General features: G+C 40.4%; 1 protein-coding gene across 1 annotated transcript in view; it reads right to left on the reverse strand.

Annotated features, from left to right (window-relative positions):
• Nucleotides 1-349: 349 nt before the first annotated feature.
• Nucleotides 350-23,216, reverse strand: part of LOC108919982 (transmembrane protein FAM155A-like) — a 59,768-nt gene continuing 36,901 nt past the window's right edge. The window contains exons 2-3 of the mRNA XM_029257779.1: nt 2,974-3,145; nt 350-1,450 (exon numbers count right to left, since the gene is read on the reverse strand). Of these exons, the coding sequence (XP_029113612.1) occupies nt 1,155-1,450; nt 2,974-3,145 (468 nt within the window). The 3' untranslated portion in view covers nt 350-1,154. The remainder of the gene's footprint in view (nt 1,451-2,973; nt 3,146-23,216) is intronic.

Raw genomic sequence — 23,216 nt, forward strand, 5'->3', positions numbered from 1 at the left:
AAACCCTAACCCTGACTCTAAACATGGGCAAGCTGAACCTGCGATGCTGCAAACTGAATAGCCCTGTCGTACAGTGTGACTTAGTGATGGGTCGCATTCTCAGCATGGCCCTTCCGCAGCAGGCCCATAGGCAAGGCCTTGAAAGGGAACTGAAATGCAGCATCAGCGCTGTCCAGACTATGGGGAATTTTTCATAAAAGTAAATTCAGCCTCGGAGAGCACTATTCAGTCACATATAATTATATTGCCTGAGTTGGCGATTACTGCATAGACTAAATAAATAAATGAAAACTCATGTTAAGTCATTAAATTCTTAAAAATGAACAGCAACAGTTTTGGCTACTTTGTGGGGCTGTTAATATGACTGAGATGATGATGTCTCAGACCCTGCGTTTGTCTGATCTCCCTCTAAAGGGTCACTGGAACCTCTGAGATGCATGAGAACGCTCAGAACTCAGAGCCCGTCCCGTCCCGGGCCTTCCTGATGATTCTGTAGGGACCGAGGAGCAGAGAAGTTGTGGAAAGCTGAAGAACTTGACTTTTTGTGTAAGATGAGCTGAGAACGTGTAGCAATAGGCGTACTCCTGCGTGTGTCCGTGTGTGTGTGTGTGTGTCTGTGTGTGCGTGTGTGTCTGTTCGTGTAGGCGCATGCGGGTTGACCATGTGTATACTGGACACAATAACAGTAAACCCCCGATTGTTAAAGCAGCAGCATTTGTATGTAGCTTTACAAAAACTACAATAGAAGAGCAACCATCTTGAGAAATTCACCTTTTCTTTTTTGATACCTATGAATAACTACCCACAATTGTCCCTGTTCCACCCAAATACCCATTAACAAAAAAATATATCTGAAGACATAAATAAAATCCTGATATAGTCTAGAGCAAAAGAAATTGAAAATTTAAGCATAATGTATAAAATGGCGTGAGAGAACTCAGTCCTAGGGAAGCCTTTGACACAACAAAGGCAGCGGCATTGTCTTGTTCGTCTTAGTTTTTGTTCCTCTTCAGTCCCCGATCGGTCTTCTGTTCAGTTGGCTGGAAGGCTTTGCCAGATGTCGATTCTCCCACAGCCACAGAGGCTTGTTCTGGGCACACCTGGAAGGCTCCCGTCGGACTGGTCGCACCTCTCTTCCCAACAAGGTATTGCCGTCACTCCTCATTGGCGGCATTGTCCTCCCCGGGGGTCACGCCTCTTAGGTCAAGTCCTGAGGAGCTCTGTGCTGCAGTCAAAGTGCTGAGGGTCTGCAAAAGGACCAGAACTAAGATGCAGAGTTTCAGTCTGCTGTTGCACAGTCTGGAAGCTGTGGAGGTGGTGACTGAAGTCTTGTGGTGGCACGAGGGATGAGTCCTTTTCACTGTCCCATTAGAGCGGTTGTCGGGTCGAAAGTCCCATCGGACGTCGCAGCACTCTGTCTCAGGACTGGACCCCTGACGGTCTGAAAGCCCTGAAAAGTTGAAGAAAGACTCATAATTCCAAGGTGAATGAGCTGAATCACTCCACTGTTTCTTCTTCTTTCTTCTTCTTATTATTATTATTATTATTATTATTATACACCTCTGGTTGTAGTACCCCTGAGCAAGGTACTTACCCTGAATTGCTCCAGTAAAACTACCCACTGTACAAGTGGGCAAATGAGTGGGTGGCACAGTGAGTAGTGCTGCTGTCTCACAGCACCTGGGTGGTGCCAGAGAATGTGGGTTCAATCCCCACTCAGTCTGTGTGGGGTTTGCATGTTCTCCCTGTGTCTATGTGGGTTTACTCTGGGTGCCCTGGTTTCCTCCCACAGTCCAAAAACATACTGTTCAGGTTCCCTGATAGTGTGTGAGTGACACACACAGAGAGAGTGTGTTCCACTGATGTATGGATGAGTGACCCAGTGTAAGTAGTGCATCTAGCAGTGTAAGTCACTGCGGTGAATAAGGTGAGTGGGCTGGTAACACTACATAGTATCCATTGTAAGTTACTTTGGAGAAAAGTTTCTCCTAAATGAATACATGTGCATAAAACAACTCAGAGTCAAGAGTTCCAGTGGTTCTCAAGAAATACCTAGAAAAAGTTGTGAAAAGTCAGTTAATCTACAAACCAACTTTTCTTTTGACTCTTCGGTCAATATTTCTTAAAACTGTTGATAGTGTGACCAAGAGGCACAGATCTCTCTTTATGTTAAGGGTGTTCTGATTAGTTTAATGGATGTTGTTCCAGTAAACATATACCCTGCCACAAAAATAGCATTAAATCCATACTTAACAAAGTAATTTCTAATAAAGCAGTTGCTCACATCGTAAATGGCTGCTGAGGAAAACAGTGGTGATCATCATGTACTTCAAATCAAAATATGTTAATAAAAAACTTGTCCGCCTGCTTATAATGCAGATTATTACCCGGGAGAAGGGGGAGGCCAGCGCCTCTGATAGATACTGCAAAAAACGGACTTGAGCCTCCTCACACTTTGCGTCTGTGTTGTAAAAATCTCTTTCCCTTGTCAGTGGTTATCGTGTGCTGGAAGAGTCAGAATAAATGCCCATATAAACTGTTGCCAGCAAACCAGCGCAAGACTGCACACAAATAAAAAACCATATAATCACTTTAAATAGCATGAGAAGAGAAAGCAACGGGCACCTTTGACATCCTCCTAAATTGAAGAGATTTCATTTAACGACTCTGTTAGCCTCCCAGCGACCAGTTCACATGGGTTAATGAGATATTGGACAAAAGAGAGCATTAGAGGATGGATTTGTACGATGACCCCAAGCCACAGCACTGCTGCAGTCCCCATGAAATGACACTGCCACTCCGACCTGTGAAGGGTCGCAGTACCGCATCTGGCCACTAGATGGCAGTGGCGACAAGCTGTTCCTTTAATACTGGCAGCAGTGTTCTTTTACCACTGCTGAGAAACCAGAATGGATTCCATGTGATGTGGAACTGAGTGCAGGATTATGCTACTCAGCAAGAGAGAGGACTGACCTGTACATATAAAACTCGGGCTTCCTCCTTGAATGAGATCATCATTATCTGGCAATATAAATGGGCACCTCTTCTGGACCTCCAGGCAGTATTGCTTGCACGGGATCTTGTTGCTGCAATGCATCTGTGTCGTCTGGAAGTACTGGGAGCACAGCCAGGGCTTGTAGACCATCTGCAGAAAACAAGATGGAGCGTGTGAGAATCCAGGTTACCTTGACATTCGCTGCAGACCCGCACATTGCGGATGTGTCGTCAGGAATCCTAATGTTGCATCACACAATGTCCTGTGATGCGCTGTCACACCTGGTGAAAATATTACCTAAATGCCACTAACAACTGAATTCCTGCACAGTGGCAAGTGCTGAAAATGCTGTTCGACTTTGAAACCCTTAAATCGTATGCCTTCACCAGAATGTTAGTGTCAAAGCAGTGGGCTTATTGTGTTGCATGTGTGTGACTGGAAGTGCAGTGTATATTTGAGATGTCTGCACCCTCAGCATGAAAATATATATATTTTTTCCTCCTCAGGGGCATGGAAAATAAATATGTCCATGAAAACTACTGAAGGTTGGTATGGTGACATGTTACAGCTGTTAGCTCAGGTGAGGGATCGCATGAGGGTTTCAGTCCAACTCGGTCTGTGTGGGGTTTGCATGCTCTCCTTGTGTTTCTGTGGGTTTCCTTCAGGTGCTCTGGTTTCCTCCCACAGTCTGAATATGTGTTTCCGGTGAACTGGTGACTCTAGGTTGCCCTTAGTGTAAACTGTATAAGTGTGAGTGAATGAGCGTGTGTTGTTAACCTCAGATGGACTGGCAACCGTCAGGTTTTACCCTATGCCTCACTATGTATGGTAGGCTCCGGACCATCACAACCCTGCAATGGACAATCGGTTATTGATAATTGGTGAATGTAACTATGATTACAAACCAAAATACATTATGATAAGACTCCAAGCATGTGTTTCAGTTTTTTTAAGCCCTGTGCTCATTGACAAAAGTTTAGGGATGCCTCTTAGTGAACTAATTTCATTAAAAAAAAAAAAAAACCTGCTGTCAGATGGCTGATAATTCCTCACTGTTGTAGGATGAGAAGGTTGTTCATCAAAACTGCAAATGGGATTCTGGTTTGTGCTTTCATATCATAGCTCCAAGACACCTGAAAACCTTGCCATAGGCCTTACAATATGCAGCTATATCTTTTCTCTACATCTTGCCCATAAATTCATCCTAAACGACTGACATAATTACTAGTACAATGAAAAATGTGTTTCTCTGATCCACTTTCCAGGCTATGAAGCGCGCGGCTATACATCATGTCATTTCCTTCTGCTGCTGAAATATTTATCTCACATTAGTCCAGCTGGACCCTGTTCACTCTACTTGAAGTTTGTTTCCAAAAGTCCTTACAAGGGATCCTCTTCTCATTTACTTGTGAGCCCACACATGTACATACACTCGAACACACACATACATGGGTGCCATGCCCTGTTACCATTGTAGGGACATCCGTGAGGAAGGCATGCACACAAAAATACAAAATTAAAAAACAAAAACCAAATAGCCCCATGAAATACAATCCCCACTTCTGAAAGTTAGAAAGTAATAAAGAATACAAAACTTTTTTTAATTAACTTTGATATGTTTTAGAGTTTCCTTGGGGTACAGTTTGGAAAAATTTCTTCAATTAACACGACATTCAGAACGAAATCGCCAGAACCACAGGAAATTAAATTGTGTGGGTGTATATACATATACACACACACGCGTATTCATACCCACACATACTCGTGTATACAGTATATACACACGCGCATATATATATTGCGTGTATATATATATACATACAATACTCCTGGCAATGTCCGTTGACTCATTTTTTATTTAGGTTCTGCAGAATAATTTAAAACTGGAGATAAATAACCCCGTGTCCACAAACTTGTATTTAATGCTGATTTTTGACATTCCATTGTATAAACATATCAAACATTTGTCATATTGCTATTGATCACCAGCACTCAAAAAATTCGAAGACAAGCTCTAAACACTGTGGAAGCGCGTTCAATGGACACTGTCCAGTACTCCTATTTTCTCTGAGTACATTTTACCGCCATCTATCAGGTGGTAACATGGGTTGTTTTGCTTTTGCTCTTCAACACACAGAAATTGTACAAAACAGACAGTGGAAAAAAAATGGAATGTAATGGAAAAAGTTTGCAGGGTGAAAAACTTAAGCGCTTGTCACACAAGGAGCTTTTGCATTGTAATTTTTCCCCTCTAAACTTTGCTCTTTCAGTATAAAAATTTTTAAAAGTTCAGCAATTAGCATCATCTGCTTTCTCATTTATTAAAGCAATCAGTCATGCTGGGAAACCTCAGTCATCACAAATGATGAGAGCATAAATGGTGTGTATGTGCGTGAGTGTATATGCGCTTCGTGCTGTCAGAATATTTCCCACATTTACGTCAGAACAAACATGGTGGCATTTTGCATTGGAACAAGGTGACATTAATCCAAAAGTCATTTGCTCCCACACACATCTGAGCTTCAGATAAACGATAAATGTAATTCTTCCCGACCTGTAAAGCTTGGCTCTTTTGACAAATTGCACTGAAAGCACAAGCCATTAAAGGTGAATGTCACATCATTTTTATCCACTTTAAAGTGTGTCATTGTTGATATTTTCATACATTAAAGCAAAATTTATATATATATATATTGTTAGCAAATGACTTCCACATCAGCCTGGAGAAGGCCATGTCAGTGAAAACACAATGTCAGCCGCTGCTGTGGGAACACATAGACAGGAAACAGAAAGCAATGAATATCAATTATCTCTGGAGAGCTGACACGCGTTTCAGTGTTCAGTCGCACAAGCAACGTGCACAATGTCATCGCATGCCTTTGTGTATGTTTTTTCTTTGTGATTTATCGAGAAACACAAATTTCAGATTCAACATAATGTTTCTTGTTTTTTCCCCCAAAATGCAGGGCAGCAGGAAAGTCCGGATAGAAGGGTGAACAAGCAAGGCAAAGTGACTGCTGTCTCCTTCACTACATCCCTTTATATACATGGTTCTTAGCTGATGATACCTGCAGGTAGAAACACTGCTGGAACAGTGTGTGCTTTCCTATCCCTGGTAACAGCTGAAGCAAACGCTAGACGACACTAAAGCACGTTACGCAGTAGCTACCATATAAACCTTGAACACAGAGCAATTGAAATCAGTGCTGTACAGTGTAACTGCATGTTTTATTAGGTAGCAAGAGAACGATAACCACTGATTCACACCAGGCACTGTATCTCTCCACCGAGGGGCCGGGAGAATGAATACAAAGCTGTATCCATGGGGATGGAAAGGCGGGTGGGGGGACGGCGAGGTCGATTTGAGAGAAGAGCCTTTGTAGGCATGTACAGTAACATCAGGGTGGCAGTGTTGACGGATTGCCCAGCAGATGGTACCAGAGTTTAGCTCAGCTGTCTAAAGCATATCTTGAGCTGCTGAAGCTTATGTACAACACAAGTCATTTCTAACTTTTTTTTCTTTTAAGATTTATTTATTCAATTTTTTTTCCAAAAAAATGCTCATCAGTTATATACTTTACCAGGGAATGTATTTTAAGGGTTATAGTACCACTGAGCAAGGTAGTCACCCTGAACTGCTTCAGTAAAACGAGCCTGTTGTATGAATGTAAGGTGAAGATAAATCATTACGTGTCATTTACCTGTAACCCACTTTCTCGGCTACTGAAATAGATGTCATGTCCTCGAGAAATGATTTCCGCAATCCGTTCGTCACTTTTGCTCATGAATTTTAATGGCACAAATAAATGAAGCACCTTCCTGCAGTTACTTAGTCCAGCTGAGTGTATAGATTGGGGTACAGTAACTTACACTATGTCCTTGGCAAACAATGGACACCTGTGCACGTCCAGCGCAAAATTAAACACATAAATTGTTGTGAATTGCACAGAAGTGGAAAGATGCAGTCCTGCTGGTGCTTTTCAGAAGGAAAAGCGCATTTTAAAAAACCCTTTAGAAAACACGCTCTCATTAGCTCTGTGAGGCCCACTAGAAATAGGCAAGTCCTGTGCTTACATGTTAACCAGGATTTATGTGAAGCCAGGGGTTTGAAATACATTCAGTAGTTTTAATAAGCCTACATACTGTCAGATTTCTTTCTTCCTCTTTCCCTCTCACAGGACACACATTCCCTCTAGTATCCTTCCTTCATTTGCAAGATCCACCAACAATCTGTTTTATTTCTGCTGTTTAAGTAGAAATTTTAAGTATTATCACTTAAACGTTGTGTAGTTTATTTCAAGCTTATGCAAAGGTTGACCGAACGCAATGAAATGATACATTACTTATTTTCAGCTCTATTCATGAATCTTTTTTTCTTTCTTTCTTTCTTTCTTTCTTTCTTTCTTTCTTTCTTTCTTGTGTCTAAGTTCTGAACATCTTAGTATTGGATTTTAAACTACCCAGCATTAGACAGTGTCCCCATGTGGACCACAGGGTTTTACTCTAATTAAGCTAATGACATTGTAATTTATGTAAGGCCTCTCCAGAGTTTCCTGTATTAGTCTTAAGACCTCGAGTGCTTTGTGGGTGATCACTCTTTGATGTTTCATCACTCTGTGAGCTTCCTCTGTCCTACTGACCCTGCCTGGCCTCTCATATGAACATGGGCTGAGGCCTATGTTCACATCAGGTGACATTCACAGTTATTTCATTTTTCAGAATCACTCAGATTATTGTTGTCACTTTTTTCTTTATTCAGATTGTATAAGAGCTGAAACATTAATAAAGATTCTGATTCCAGGTTATTTGCATAGTTTGTTCTCCTTCCTTAATGAGAAATAATGCCGTAGTCTGTCCAAGTGTAATGGTATGATTTGCAATACAAATGTATTCATAGGCCCACCGATGGTAGGTGTTTTAGACACATTGTGTGAATGGTATAAAAGGGCTAAGATGAGCTTATGTATTTTGACTTATCTCTACATAAGCATTGAAAATAAGCAGGTTTGGACAGTAATGGCGAATGGCACCATCCACTGACAGAAACAGAAACAAACATGCATTCTTTTCTCAATGTCATTGTGATAAGGAAAGGAGGTACAACTAAATAAGACTATCTTCGGATGAAAAAATGCGAAGAATGTTTTTTTTCACTAAATAACACAGCAGTGTTATTTCTATGGGGGGCGCGGTAGAGCAGTGGGTTTGACCAGGTCCTGCTCTCCGGTGGGTCTGGGGTTCGAGTCCCGCTTGGGGTGCCTTGTGAGGGACTGGCGTCCCGTCCTGGGTGTGTCCCCTCCCCCTCTAGCCTTACGCCCTGTGTTGCCAGGTTAGGCTCTGGCTCCCCATGACCCCAAATAGGACAAGCGGTTCAGAAAATGTGTGTGTGTGTTATTTCTGAACATTTAGTACAAGGACAAGTGGCAAAGTGTAAAGACTATGGTCTCATAGGGACCCCGTTAGAATATTGAAAATGCACTTTAAAACATAATTTAATAATGTTTAATTTAATTTAATATAATATTTAATCATTATTAAATGATTAAAGTACATTACTGCAAAAACGCACAGTCACATGCGATGGAAAAGTGTTGAAATTCTACAGATTTGTGTATCTGATTCCACGCATTAGGCAAAACTGGAAAAATACATGCACAGAGAACAAAAGGACAGGCTTGCTTGCATTCATGGAAAAAAGAAAAGGCTGCAGGCCAACTGCAGCAAAAAGCTTTTCCTCTAAACACAGCAGAGGATCGTCATTGCCTCAGAGACTTATGTCCCTGACATGATGCACTGCCTGAGTGGAAGTGGATGACCTGAGATGCTAAAGGAAAAAGAAGGTTATGCACAACATCAGACTTCTAGGCTTAAAGAAAAATTCCCTACCCTACACCAGCATTTAATGCACTTTTATTTTTCCTACCAGGGGCCGTTTTCTAACAGCATTGACTGTGTGCAATAATGGCATTCCGACTTTATTGCTTCATGTAGAGATTATGAAATGCTTTCACTTGGATGGCTGGGCTGTTAGAGTGAGAATAAACTCTTCCACTGGTGCGCCTGATCCCTGGTGGACTGACCTTGGACTGTATGCCACTTGCAGCTGTTCTGTCACTCATGTTTCACGAAGGTCTCGTGGGGTATATGTGCGCCAAGAGCACCAGGCTAAGCTCTGCATCACCCGCTGTTTTTCATGACAAAGAGGGAAGACAACAGTGCAACTCCAAGTAAGTCAGAAAGGAACGAAAATATTGTGCGGGTAACAAATATCAGCAAACACATTTAACTCACCACTGCTAACATTCAGAACAGTGGAAGACCTTTATTATGAAATAATCCCTGTCTTGATTATTTGTCTTTTACTGTTGATTTCATTGAAAGTGACATATTATCAACTTATAAACTTTGTTAAAGCAGTTCAGGTTTATATTGTTAAAGAGCAGCAGGGTAGGGTCTCAATGGGGGGTGTGGTGGCGCGGTAGGTTTGTGTCCTGTGCTGCTGGGTAGGCTCCGGCTCGCCGTGACCCTGCTAGGGACGAGCGGCTGTTGACGTTGGTTGGGGGTATGGTCTCACTTTGTAGTACATATCTTTTAAGCACAGGTTACAGCCTGAAAATGCTTATTTCACGTATTCGCACAATGCAGACCTCCCCTCAGCTATTTACAGAAAGGCATGCTTTGACAAGAGTGCACATATAAACAGCTCACACCGATTCAGGAATGTGTTAATTGCACAAGCTCCCGGTCAGTTACTTGGATTTTGTGTTATACTGCTCAAAATCTGGCTGGACTCAAGAATGATAGGAAATTGGAGAAATATGCAGTGATTAATAGGGACCTGAGCGTCATAAACCTCAGGGGAAGAACTGCAGTACAGTACAACCACTTTCAAAGCCAAAGGGCTGTCACACCCTGCAGGCAAAGCTGGGGAGTAGCCTTAAACCCTATACATAACCTGGACCTGTGGGAGAGAATCAGTCTGCCCAGTCTTAAAATTGAAAAATCCTCCAAAAGTCCTTAACTTTACATCCCTTTACAAGAGTAACAGCAATATTCGCAGCTCAGTAATTTTCTGGTACATTAGGTTATTGTATCCCCACACATACTGTAAATGTGTACACTTACTTGAAAACAAACTCAGCTTATGGAGTAAAATGATGAAACATTATTGATGCGTATTTCCACCACGCTACAGGAGTAAAAACATCCAAGGATACACAACATGCAAAACTGCACTCTTATCTACTTCGGGGAAAAAAAACGTTAATATAGTTATTTAGCACACAATAGCAGAAGGAGGTCGAATTGGAACGGTAGCAAGTAGCTGCAGTACCAGCCAGTGTAGTTTACTGGGTTGGTGGCTATTCCATTTCAGGATGCAACAGATCAAGCGCATGTGCACACTGAAACAACAATGCATCACTACTAGTCATTCTAAGGAATAGCTCATGGAAGGTAACCTTCAAGCCCATCTTTGAGAGGAGAGAAACAGAAAGGGGTGTTAAATGGTTTCTACAAAAAGGTTTGTTTCTATACTGTTCTGATAGGCAGTGTTGGGGAATCAAAACATCTCTGAAAGGTAATGGGTTTCGAAGGCACAGAGGAACACTTGAAGCAACCTGTGAAATTAAGACATAATTAAAGGAAAACAACTGCAGTGTTCATATACTGCAGACTGGGGAAAAGGGTATTAAAGTGTTGTGCAACATTTTGGCACATTTCAGAGCTGTGTACTAATAAATTCATACGGAAATAAAATATTTAACAATGAAATGAAATAGCTCTGGCAAACACCCATGCATATTTAACGCACAATTGAAATCATTAGAAAAATTACAAACAAATGAAATCATACAGACACACTATATTGCATTGCTAAATGTGCACATGTTCAGTCTATAAACAATGTCAAGGAAGTCAGTTTTAAGTCAATCCAATAACAGTAAAAGGGTGAAAAGACATTCTGCTGAGCAGATACACTGTCTAAATCCTTACAAACTAAAAGAAAACGTATCAGATAAATAGAATATTAGAAAACAAAATGTATGCAGTTTAAAAAGGTGATTTGATACTGACATAAATACACGATTCAATGATCTCTTTTAAATGTGTTTAGAGATATTATGTATTGGATGTTAATATTGTAAATTATGCATTTAAAAAATATAATGTAATATATCACACTACTATATTCTGGAATAAATTGTAAAATACATTTATTTGACAAGCATAAAATCAGTTAATTAGCTTCTGTGTTCTGTGTTTATCAGTTTCATATTATTACTACAGTATATTTTTGGGATATTTGATGGTGGGGATTTGTCCTTCTAATGAGTAAAAATGAACTCACGTGATTTTTCATCGACCCTCCATCATAAGCGAGGGTGGATACAAAAGACCTGCCTAGAAATACTGGTAGATGTTTAAAAGAGTCATCAGCAGTGCTCTCAGTCACTGCTCATCTGCACACTACTGTACACACACTAAGATGAACTTAAAAAAAAAATACATTGACTCCATAGCAGTCTTTTAGTAATCCTATGTCTTTAGTTAGAGAAAATCAATGGGCCTTTCAGCTTAATAACCTTATTAATAACTCTTTACCAATAAAGGATATTGATAATGAGACCCCTCTAAAGACAGTACTTCAACAACTCCAGAACATTTATGCCAACTTTTGGCAAATGTGTCCATTTAATATGTAACTGAAGATTAATTCCTTATTCTTCCTCCACTTCATTCAAGTTTTCACTGAGCTTTGTGTCCACTTCTGATATACTAGTTGATCAGTAAAAAACAAAACCTGGAAATGCATATTCTTTCAAAATGTTTAGTTCAACTTCTTGGGGATTTCTAGGCAAAGGCACTAGATGTTTTTAGCTCATTATGAGTAACTTCTGTGGACACAAGAAGGCATGAATGACAGAAGGGTAAACGTGATTTCCTTGTGAAGCATCGCTTTATTAGATGCCACGAAGTAGAAGGTAAGCATGCTCCTTGTGTTTGAGTGAATGTGTGCTAGTGGAAGGATACAGAAGCACACTTGGGGTCCCCCACTGAGTTACAGAACATGTAACTCAGCACTGAATCTGCCATTCGTGGTACGGAAGAAGGATACGACATAAGAGACAGCCTGTTCTAGATGTAAAATTCACTACAACACTGTACTGCAGATTTTGACAGGAGTCCTCCTTCTTTGAACTCAGCTCTGTCATAAGCGCTTGCGATGCAGACAATGAAAAGGAAATTGAGGGGATGCAATGCATTATTTATGACCTTCACAGACCTCCCACTTTAGGGCAACGTGTGCATTTTTGATGTGGTGGGAAGTGAGGTGTTTGCTAAGGCAAACGGGACCTTGCAACACAGAGAGCGATAGCAGCATCTGCGTAGGACGTGTGCAGCAGCCCAGAGAGAAACAGACAAGGCCGTTTGTCTTCCGGCTCGCACATGGTATGGCTGATCAGAATGCAGGACTGCTGCCCTAAACGTCACGGCATCATCGCTTGATATAGCTGCACCCTCCCTGCAGCTCAAAGGGACCGCAGACTCTGGCTCTTACACAATAATCAATGCAACAGTGAAATCTGTACACTGTAAATCCTCAATTAAACCTTGGACAAAGGCATCACAAAAATAAATAAATAAATAAATAAATAAATAAATAAATAACGTGTGAGTTGGACCTTCATTCCCACAGTGTTCTCGGCTCACAGCACAGTGACCACAGCCACAGACCACTGTGTGGTGCCTGAGACGCAGTAATTTACCGTCTTATCACTGTAACTAAGCACACCAGTGTAAACAGGGAGGACTGTGCCAGATAAAACAGAGTGGGTGTTTCTCCGGAATAACAAAAATCATTCCCTACTTTTGGAAGACTTCTAGAATGCTTTTAACCTTTTTAACAAATCCCTCAGTTGAAGTCTCCACAAGTTTTTTTTTTCTTTTTTCTTTGAGTTGCACGGAAGCACCCCATTTAGATTGTCATGTCACAGAAGAGAAAGGCTGAACAGCCTCCATGAGTCCTGTAAGGCTCCCTTGAGCATGAACCAGGGGTGCACATGCACACACGTGCTCCTAAGTGGCAGCCCAGGAAATAGATTTCTGTGTATTCATTTACACCTTAATGGACTCATTAGCATGCATCCAACAGAGTCACAATGAGCTGTGCATTTAGATCAGCTGCGTTTGCCTGCACTGGATGGCATATCGGAAAGCTCTGACTCAGTCGACATATACATTTGCTCCCATTGACAGTATACATTCAGCCTAACTGTCAGGATTCAGGAACACGTCATTGTCTATGGCAGAGTTCCTCAAAATCTTATCTTTTCAGGTCTGCATTTGCAAGCTTTTTGTAGCTCACTCTAATGGTAGCAGCCTCAGATGTAAAAATGCATTTTATTAACTCAATTGAAACTGATTAAATTAGAGGATTAGTTGATCCAATAAAACCCTTAATTGCAACAGTAGGCTCAAGGTCTGCATATACACGCATTTGTCAGAGTAGGACTTGTGGAACCCTGAGTTTACGGCACATTAATGGAGAATAAGTCATAGCACTCTCTAAGATTGTGCAACATTTAATTTCCTGTTATTGTATGAATACTCAGTGCAATATTTTTTCCTTCATGGATTTTCAGAGGAATATCTACTTTCTCACTCCCGGGCTTCATGAATAAAAGAGCTTTCTTTACAAACTGCCAAGTGCATAGAGGTGGCAATTGTGAAACCATACCACAGTCTCTTTCAGTGTCTGCAGTATGAAACTGACTAATGTTCTCAAATGCTCTTCACAAGCAAAAATGCCAAAAACAAGCAAGCTGAATTCGGACTGTAAAAAAATGCTTCTGAGAACATCTTCCTGTTGCTGGTTCCAATGCAACAATCAAAAAAACATTCAGGACTAAATGAAACGCAAGTATTTTGCATAATGCTTAGGCCTTTTTCTGAACAACTTGCTGGGATAAAGCATTACTATTCTTTCACCAAAAGTCAGCCAGCAATGTACACAGAGAAACTAACTGGAAACGAATTAAAATCCTAATATATCGAAAAGTACATAAATATTGTAATCTGAACTTCAGCTACCACATTTACTGCACTTCTTCATTCATTTCTTGCAGGATCACTTAAATGTATTTTTAAGCACTTTAAATTCATATTTAAATGCTGCTTTTGAATTATTCCCATCTTATGTCTTAGAGCTATTTTGTTAAGGCTTTCATGAACGATGAAATAAAAATGAAGAGGAAAGTTTTGCCCAAAATTGTGACATTTAACTGATGTTGACTTCAGTTTTTCAGAGCATCATATTTTGCTCAGTATGAAGATGCTGTTGGGTGGTCAAACAACAGCCTGGGTTATAGAAAAAAACCACACTAACATCCTACTGAGAAGCAGTTTTCTATCAATCACTTACAATCCCTTACATTATTATTACATTTATTCATTTAGCTGATGCTTACAATGTAACTTACAATGTTAGTTTATCTACCATTAATTTACCCATTTACACAGCTGGGTAATGTTACTAGAGCAAGTTTTTGGGTAAGTACCTTGCTCAAGGGTACTACAGCTGGAGCTAGGACCTTTGGGTCCAGAGGCAGCAGCTCTAACCACGATGATACCAGTTGTCCCAGTACTATAACATATAATATATAAGTATATAAATATATACTGTATAAATATGTTATTATTATTATTATTATTATTATTATTATTATTATTTCTACAAACCATTATTTAGCTGACACCTTGTCCAAGCCAGCTTACAATGTTAGATTTGTAAGGATGATTCCTTTGTATACAAAAAAAGCTCCTGAACATTCAGCCTACAACCAGTTATCTGTATTCTTTGTCCAGAATGATCTTCTTGGCCGTTCCCAGTCTGGATACAAGTTTGGCCATCCACTGATACCTCACTCCTTGCATTTTCGGAAGGTTTCCAGTTGGCTAAAGCAACCTTCCTCTTTTCAGTCCCATTCCCCTGGACCTCTCTGCAGCATATGATAGTGTCAACTGACGGATCGTACCCCTCCCAAAATAGCTAGGAATCAAAGGATCAGCACTGAAAGTATTTGTTTTACCTTTCAAACAGATCTTACCAGGGGACTTGGCATGGATCCCTGCCCTCTCAGTCTCTCTCAACTGGTGTTCCACAGGGATTGGTGCTGGCCCCCAACTGTTCCCCAGCTATACCGATTCCCATGCTCTCTCATTGCCTCTCACATGTTTTCCAGTCAGTGTTATATTAATCTTATTGTGTGCTTCCTCTCTTTTCCCCCAGTAGCTTTAGATGTATGCACTCACATTGCAGCCTGCTTCTCAAACATCTCTGCTTGGATGAATGGTCACCACCTACAGCTCAACCTCTCCAAGATCCTTCATCTTAGAGTAGGTTCATCTCCCTGTCAGGAGCTCTCTATCAAATTGGACAATATGCTCATTTTATCTGCTTCTTGGGTCAAGAGCCTGGGAACCTATGCCTCAGCAATCACCAACACGCTGAAGCCATAATCCAGTGCTGCAAGTACATGGTGTATGATATCTGTAGAATTCACCCATATCTAACAACAGACTCTACAGAGTTCCTGATCCAGGCCATGCTGATATCCCTCCTGGATTAGTAAAACTCCTTCCTATGTGGTTTTCTGCCCTCTGTCATCAAGCCTCTGGAGTTCATCCAGAATGTGTAGGCAGAAGCTGTGTTTTACCTGCCACAGAGTTGCCAAGTATATCCTCTCTTCACCTCTCATCAGCTTCCTCTTGCCCGTATTGTGTTCAAGATTGTGATTACAGCGTACAAGACAGCCAAAGGATCTGCATCCAACTTCTGTCAAAGCTTGACCCCTTTCTACACACCATAGCAATACAGCTCTGCCATTGAACTCCAAATTGTTTTGTGGTTCTAAGATCAAAAGGTCTGAAACTTTAGATGTGTAAATTCTTGATTTTCACAATGATGTGATGGAATGATCCTCCCTCTCTCCCTCAGAACTGAAACCCTTTCAACAAGCAAGAATGAGCTCAAAATGCATCTCCCATGGATGAATTTCTCTCTGCATCATCTAATTGCTCCAAAAACATGCATCACGCCATCTATTGCAATCACCTTCAATATCAGTTTAATAGGAAGCGTCTCATGTAATGTACACCAGCAAAAACACACACACACACACTTTCAGAACCGCTTGTCCCAGATGGGGTCGTGGGGAACCGGAGCCTACCCGGTAGCACAGGGCGTAAGGCTGGAGGGGGAGGGGACACACCCAGGACGGGACACCAGTCCATCACAAGGCACCCCAAGCGGGACTCGAACCCCAGACCCACCGGAGAGAAGGACTGTGGTCCAACCCACTGCACCACCGCACCCCCCCCCCAGCAAAAACAGTGAAACTGAATTTCCATTACATTGTATTTGCCTGGGTAAAAATGTTTCTGAAGTTCTGCTGGGACGTTCTCCAGTATGATCTTTAAATTCCATGCAACATGAAAACAAACGAACAAACAAAACATCTAGTAACGTAGGTTAGGTTGGTTTCAAACCAATATTGAAATGTTGGTTTAAAGCACAGAAGTATTCTTTGCATAGTATAAATTTATTCTACAAATTCGCACAAAGTCCTTTAAGAAGCATTACCTGAAACCACAGGGTCTAAGATTCCTCTGTGAAGCAGCACTTCTATAGATTTAAATGTTACTCTTTAACTCTGGAGAAAAACTGCGTAATCTCATGCTCCTTGCTGAGAGAATGTCAAGGTGGAATAACTTTGGCCACTTGTGAGAGTTCTTTTTTTTTATCAGCTTGCGTTCACCTTTATGTTTCAGAGCTGCTTTAAAATCTTTACATCCTCCAAGACATTGCTAAGAACTGTACCTAAACTTTGGGCTTTGCAATTAAAAGCACTGAGAAACTCTGCGGGACTCTGGCACTCTGCTGTCATGGCAACACAGACATGTTTCTTTTATATTTCAGGCTCTGAGAGGGGAATATGACCCTGCTTCTTCCTAATGTTAAAGCAGACTGTTAGTGTTGCACTGATTTTAGTTTTACACCACTACAAGAACTCCCATGAGTAACAGCCACCCGTACAATTAATAATTTTAAGGCCAACGTGTTTTAGGTATGATATGATGATGATGTACAGTATATGCACATCATAATAACAATGTATGCAAAACTGTTTACCTGGAAGTACTGGATATTGAAGAAGGTTTTCATAAAGCAAATGCTACTGTGACATGTTTTTATTATCCCAAATAATTTTTAAAACTGTTCTCCTTCACTGTAGGCACTGACACTTCTGTGTCATTGATTTAGACTGTTTACATATCACACACACACACACACACACACACACACACACACACACACACCTTCAGAACCGCTCCTCCCATACGGGGTCACGGGAAACCGGAGCCTACCCAGTAACACAGGGCGTAAGGCCGGAGGGGGAGGGGACACACCTAGGACGGGACGCCAGTCTGTCGCAAGGCACCCCAAGCGGGACTCAAACCCCAGACCCACCGGAGAGCAGGACTGCGGTCCAACCCACTGCGCCACCGCATCCCCCTGTTTACATATCATTCTTACATAATTCTTAATGTAACACATCTTAGTAATGTAGTCATCCTGTAAGAATTTCTGGGCTGTTGCTCACATGTGTTTTTCTCCCATTTCAGCCTGCTCAGCAAATTCTAACGTTCATCCCTCCTCTTGGACCAGCCTAGCATTGACTGCTATGTAATCTCTTATTCTTGTTTATCTATCTATCTATCTATCTATCTATCTATCTATCTATCTATCTATCTATCTATCTATCTATCTATCTATCTAAATCAGCATTACTGATTTGTCACTATAGTCTGAATGCAATTCATAATGACTGAATCCTTGTTTATACTTTAAATTAGTAATATGACAGTAAATATGATGTGATTTTCATTTTACTCTACGATCCAATATTCCTCTGGAACTCATGAAAGTATGTCTGAATACAATTAGAAACAAATGTTTCAATTTAGCTAATTATATAAACTAATTTTGTAAAATGTTTACATGGCTCTTTGTCTTACCAGTTAAGATTCTATGTATTTTATATATGTATTAATATTTATCAATATGGTTTGCATAAGCATTGCATATTGCACCAAGTGAAACGACAAAACATTATACAACATTTGTTTTTAACTTACAGTTTAATTTACAAAGTCCATATTTGCAGAAGCTGTGCAGAATAGGTCCTGTGCTGTTCATCGCTTCCTTGTCTTTGACCTTGCTGCCTCTCATCACAGTTCTCATAAGTTAGCATCACACTACCGTACTGCCTGCTGTTATGCCTTACTGAAGCACTCAGTCATTTGCGTTATATTCTATGACCAGTACAGGCCAATGCCACATCTTCCACATTCTGGACCCTGTAAAAGAGATGCACTGGTCCAGGATCTCTATACCTCGCTTAATTTATTTATTTTTTAAAAAAAATTGAATTATTGAATGATTTTGCTCAAAGATTCAGCAAACATACAAAACACTTTGGATTTCAGCAACTGCACAGTGTCAGTGCTATGGATCCTGCTTCACATCGCTATGGACTGTGCAATGTTTTTATTGGACAGTCACTCACTGTTATGTTCCCTTTTTTCACCAATTGCTAAAGGGCTGATGAGAAATCAATTGACACCTAGAGCCAGTTGAGATGGTTTGCACAATGAATGAGTGTGTGATTTTACTGCTGTCAGAGTTCGGCTAAATTGTTATGTCATTTAAATTATGCAGGTTCGTAATAACTGAATGTATTTTGCTCAGCGGTTTTGCCTTTTATCGTAGATAATCTTGTAAAGCATCCTGAGAAAAGATACTGAAAACTGAGCTGTTCGTGATTTTTTTTAAGCCACAAGGTCTATTGTCTAATACAGCAATAAGCATAAACTTAAGGTCTTTCACAAGAGGTTTTTATCAGCTTATTGTCTTTTTGAAGTTGCTAAAATGTACATTCTCATAACCTGAGAGAATGAGTGATCAGCTTAAAAAAAATGCCCTGGCAAACCCAGTTGTCGCATCTTTTGAAAAACTGAAACAATGTACGGCCCGTGTACAATTTCTGACAAGTTCTGATGGACTTTTTTTCAGGCAGTGGGCTGGAAAAAAACTAGGATAAACCGCTTTTAGTTTCTATGTCCTTTATTTATTTATATAACCAAATTCAATTAATAATTAAAGACTGACGGATGACTTACAAACATTTTAAATGTGTTACACTCCAGGGAATGTTCATTTATTAAAAAAAAAAAAAAAAAAAACTACAACTCTGATTTTTATCATAATTATTATATAACTGATTTCAAAATGTAAATTATTCAAGTAAAGCCATTACGATACTGAACAAGGGTCTAACTTTTTAGTTTTAATGTACCAGTTCACATTATTTTATAGCATGTACACTCCTGCAAGACCTGAAAAAGAAAGCTGTTGTTGATTGTGGTTTTACAGTATTGCAGAAACCTGACACTAAAGCCTTTCCATGGAAGACAAACAAACAAACAAACAAACAAACAAACAAAGGACACCAGCACATGAATATTGATGTTTATAATTTATCAAACATTAATTAAGGCAGAATGATGTGTGTCTTTGAAGCCATGTCTCAATCTCTGTGACAACTGGGTTTCTTATCGAAGCTGTGAGACAGAGTCTGATGCAATAATTACGACTTAAAAGTCATCAGTGATAAGAGCTGAGTGTGTGTGTGTGTGTGTGTGTGTGTGTGTGTGTGTGTGTGTGCAAATATGAATGCACGCTTCACAGTAACTAAGGAAAGCCCTTTTCATTTACAGGGCATGATTTAACTTCCTTAAAATAAACTGGTCGTTAGCAAATTTATTTAGCAAAGTGCTACATGAATAAGAAAATATTTTCTTTATTATTAGTTACTTGGATCCATCTTCTGAAACACATTAGACATTATTAGATGACCTACTCAGAAATTCCAACCTTGCTTTGATTGTGGCCTCACATGCAAACAGTTATGAATGACTTGACAAACTGGTTATTAGCAGCACTGAAAAACAGGGTAAAAAAAGAGCCCAACATGTGACAGTCATCAGCAGCCAAAGTTTGACCCAGAAGAATTACTGAAACAAGTCCGATGTGATTTGTTGGCTGCAGACAAACAGACACAATCAAGGCCTGATGTTTTAAAACGTGGGGAAAGGAGGGTGCGCTCCCGTGGTTGTACTGTTCTCCAGTACAGCTAATGTGAGGGAGATGATGAGAGATCCTGCCAGTCTCCCTGCTGGGGGATGGTACAGCCCTTTCTCCCACAGGATACACAGTGGGCCACGGCAATGATGCCAGAATGCCAATGGGCCCTCCAAGTAATGCTCAGAATTCACAAACAGGCCGCTGAGCAAAGGAAGGAACTTGGCTTCAACCTTGAAACGGGTCAATGGGGATTTTTTTCAATGGGTTCTGTTAGCAGCATCCTTACAGGGGGATGAAGCATAGCTTCAAAGCCAAAACAGCACACATACAGCACCCATGTGCAAACACAGTAACATTTTGAACAAAGCGGTACACTAGCAGTTGTCATTGTCTGTAGGCTCTGAACAAACTAATGGTAGAGCAATTATAAAACGTGTAGCAACGGTATATTACAGCTTTAATAAAACATTAAATCTAGCTTCTAACATCACTACTTTTGTGCTACAAAAAGAATTTCTGTGAAGTGGCCTATGGTCATTGCTATGGAAAAAAAAAAAACATTAATCCTGTGCAAAATTTATAACAGGTCCTTCGTTGTGTAATTAATCGGTTTAAGTTTTACTCTTCTAGAAAAATCCACATAACCTTTAGTAAGAGTGGCATGTGAGTGATGGCTGTTTCAGAGAAATAAAGGTAATCCCCTTTATTTGAAAAAGTAATATGCATTTCTTCATCCTTGATGTTGTCTCAGGAAGAGGGCTGCAGCCTGAGCATTGCAGTTTACTCATCAGCCTTCCTGAAAATAGCAACTATGACACTGGCATCAACTAGAATGTTTCCAGAACCTTGAGCATACAGAGCCAGCAAGTGTATATGGTGGTGGACATAGGATGCATGCAGTGCACCACTCGCTCACTACTGCAGGACTCCCACACTGTGCACTGTGCATTACATCTCCCTGGAGGAAAGCCTTCAACAGCTTCCTGTCAAAAGCATTCACTGACTGGTTCTGATCCATTACGCAGTGAACCCCTTGCGGCCCTCTCAGAGAGTTCAGACCAAGGCCCTAGAAAGCTTGGCACTGGGGAGGCCTGGGGAATATTGGCCATAGCACTCACAAAAACATCTTTATTCCACTGCAGAAAATATCCAGTACTTCGGATCAGTCTTGTGGAAGATCTCTGGTGGTCATTGTTCTGGAACTCGGGGGGGTTGTGGGATATGTAGTGATATGTGCTGGGATCACTGTGGTAAACCACTCCTCTGGTCAGGATGCTGGCAGTCTTCACTCAGGGAACAGAAGGGGGTGGGAGAGAGACACATGGGTGCAAACAAAGAGGTACTAGATTGTTGCCACTGAGCCCAGATCATGAAAGTAGTATGTTCACTGGTGCAAATGGGTTTGTAACTCATTTGTAGAATAATACCTTTGTTGCACCTTTACATTTATTCATTTAGCTGATATTTTTCTCCAAAGTGACTTACAATGTTACTCTGCCTACAATTACTAACCCATTTGTAAAACTAAGTAATTTTTACTGGAGCAATTTAAGGTAAGTACCTTGTTCAAGGCTACTACAGTCCGAGGTGAAAGTCAAACTTGTGACCTTTGGGTCCAAAGGCAGCACCTGTAACCACTATGCTACCATCTCTCCCTTTACAGCCTTAAAGGTGGCATATATGCAGTTTTAGCAATTTTAAACTGTACCTACAACCACTTTTACAAACTACTTGTTTAATGCAGGGTCAAAGTGCTCTGGAGACTATCTGGGAAATATAAGACATATGGTAGGACACATCCTAGATGGGGTGCCATCCATCATAAGCAATGACACACACAGATGCACATAAAACACTAAGGGTAACTTACAGTCACCCATTAACTGAAAACAGGTCATCGTAACCTGAAATGTAAGGCATCAGCACTACACACTACACACAAACTGTACCTACTTCAAATAATTGAATATTTGAAGCATTTTTAGCGTTTACTAACGCATTACAAGAATACAAGCTGCAGAAAAAAAAATCTTTTAATTAAAACACAAAGGATGCAGCCTACCTCTGAGTTTAAGCTAAACCAGTAAATCATTTATCAAAAGCAACTCATTTCCACTCAGCTGCCTCCAACATGCCCAAGGGACCAGAGCGGATGTTGACTCGTATGTCAGTACAGTAAATATGTCACTCTCCACCAACCATGTTGGAGACAGGACATTCATTTAGACTGTCAAACTCTAAAAGACCAAAATGCATTTCCAAAGTTGCCTAATAAACACAACTATCTGAAAGTAAAACAATAAATGAGTTCTCCTTCTTCTTATTATTATTATTATTATATAATAATAATAATAATAAGAAGAAGAAGAAGAAGAAGAAGAAGAAGAAGAAGAAGAAGAATGTTGCTGTATTTTTAAAGTCCAGCAACTCACATTCACAGGTTGATAAATTACCATTATTCATAACGATACTGTATTATATTCTATATTCCCTCAGTGATGTTTCCTAGTCTTCCCTAGGCCTTTGCCAAGCTGATAAATCAAAGGCGTTGTATGAATGAGGCTAAAAATTTCATTACATCAATACAATAGGCATTGTAGGACAAAAGACTGTGTGAGGGCAATTCCTGTGTCCTTGGCACACAGCATGTAACCTGCTGTAATTACCGAAATGCTGAAAACAACTGACTAGAGCCACATGGCCAGAGCTTCTGTTACTGACAAATGAAAAGAGAATAGAAAGAGAGAGACATAAATATATATAGTATAGTTATACCCAGAGGCACACCTACTCGAGTTATGAGAATTTCACTTTATGGGGAGATTTTTAATACCCCTTTTCCGTCTTACAAGGCATCTCTTCGCATTTATGATGACGGCTTTGGATTTCCCTCCTCCCAAGCAGCACAAGACATTCACATTACCATTTATTTATTTAGTAGATTTAATGGAAGTTTTTCTTCACATTCAATTACAGTGATTATTAATTAGTATTTAGTTGACACCTTTGTCT

The sequence above is a fragment of the Scleropages formosus genome, chromosome 14 (genome assembly GCF_900964775.1).
Source record: "Scleropages formosus chromosome 14, fSclFor1.1, whole genome shotgun sequence".
NCBI lineage: Eukaryota > Metazoa > Chordata > Actinopteri > Osteoglossiformes > Osteoglossidae > Scleropages > Scleropages formosus.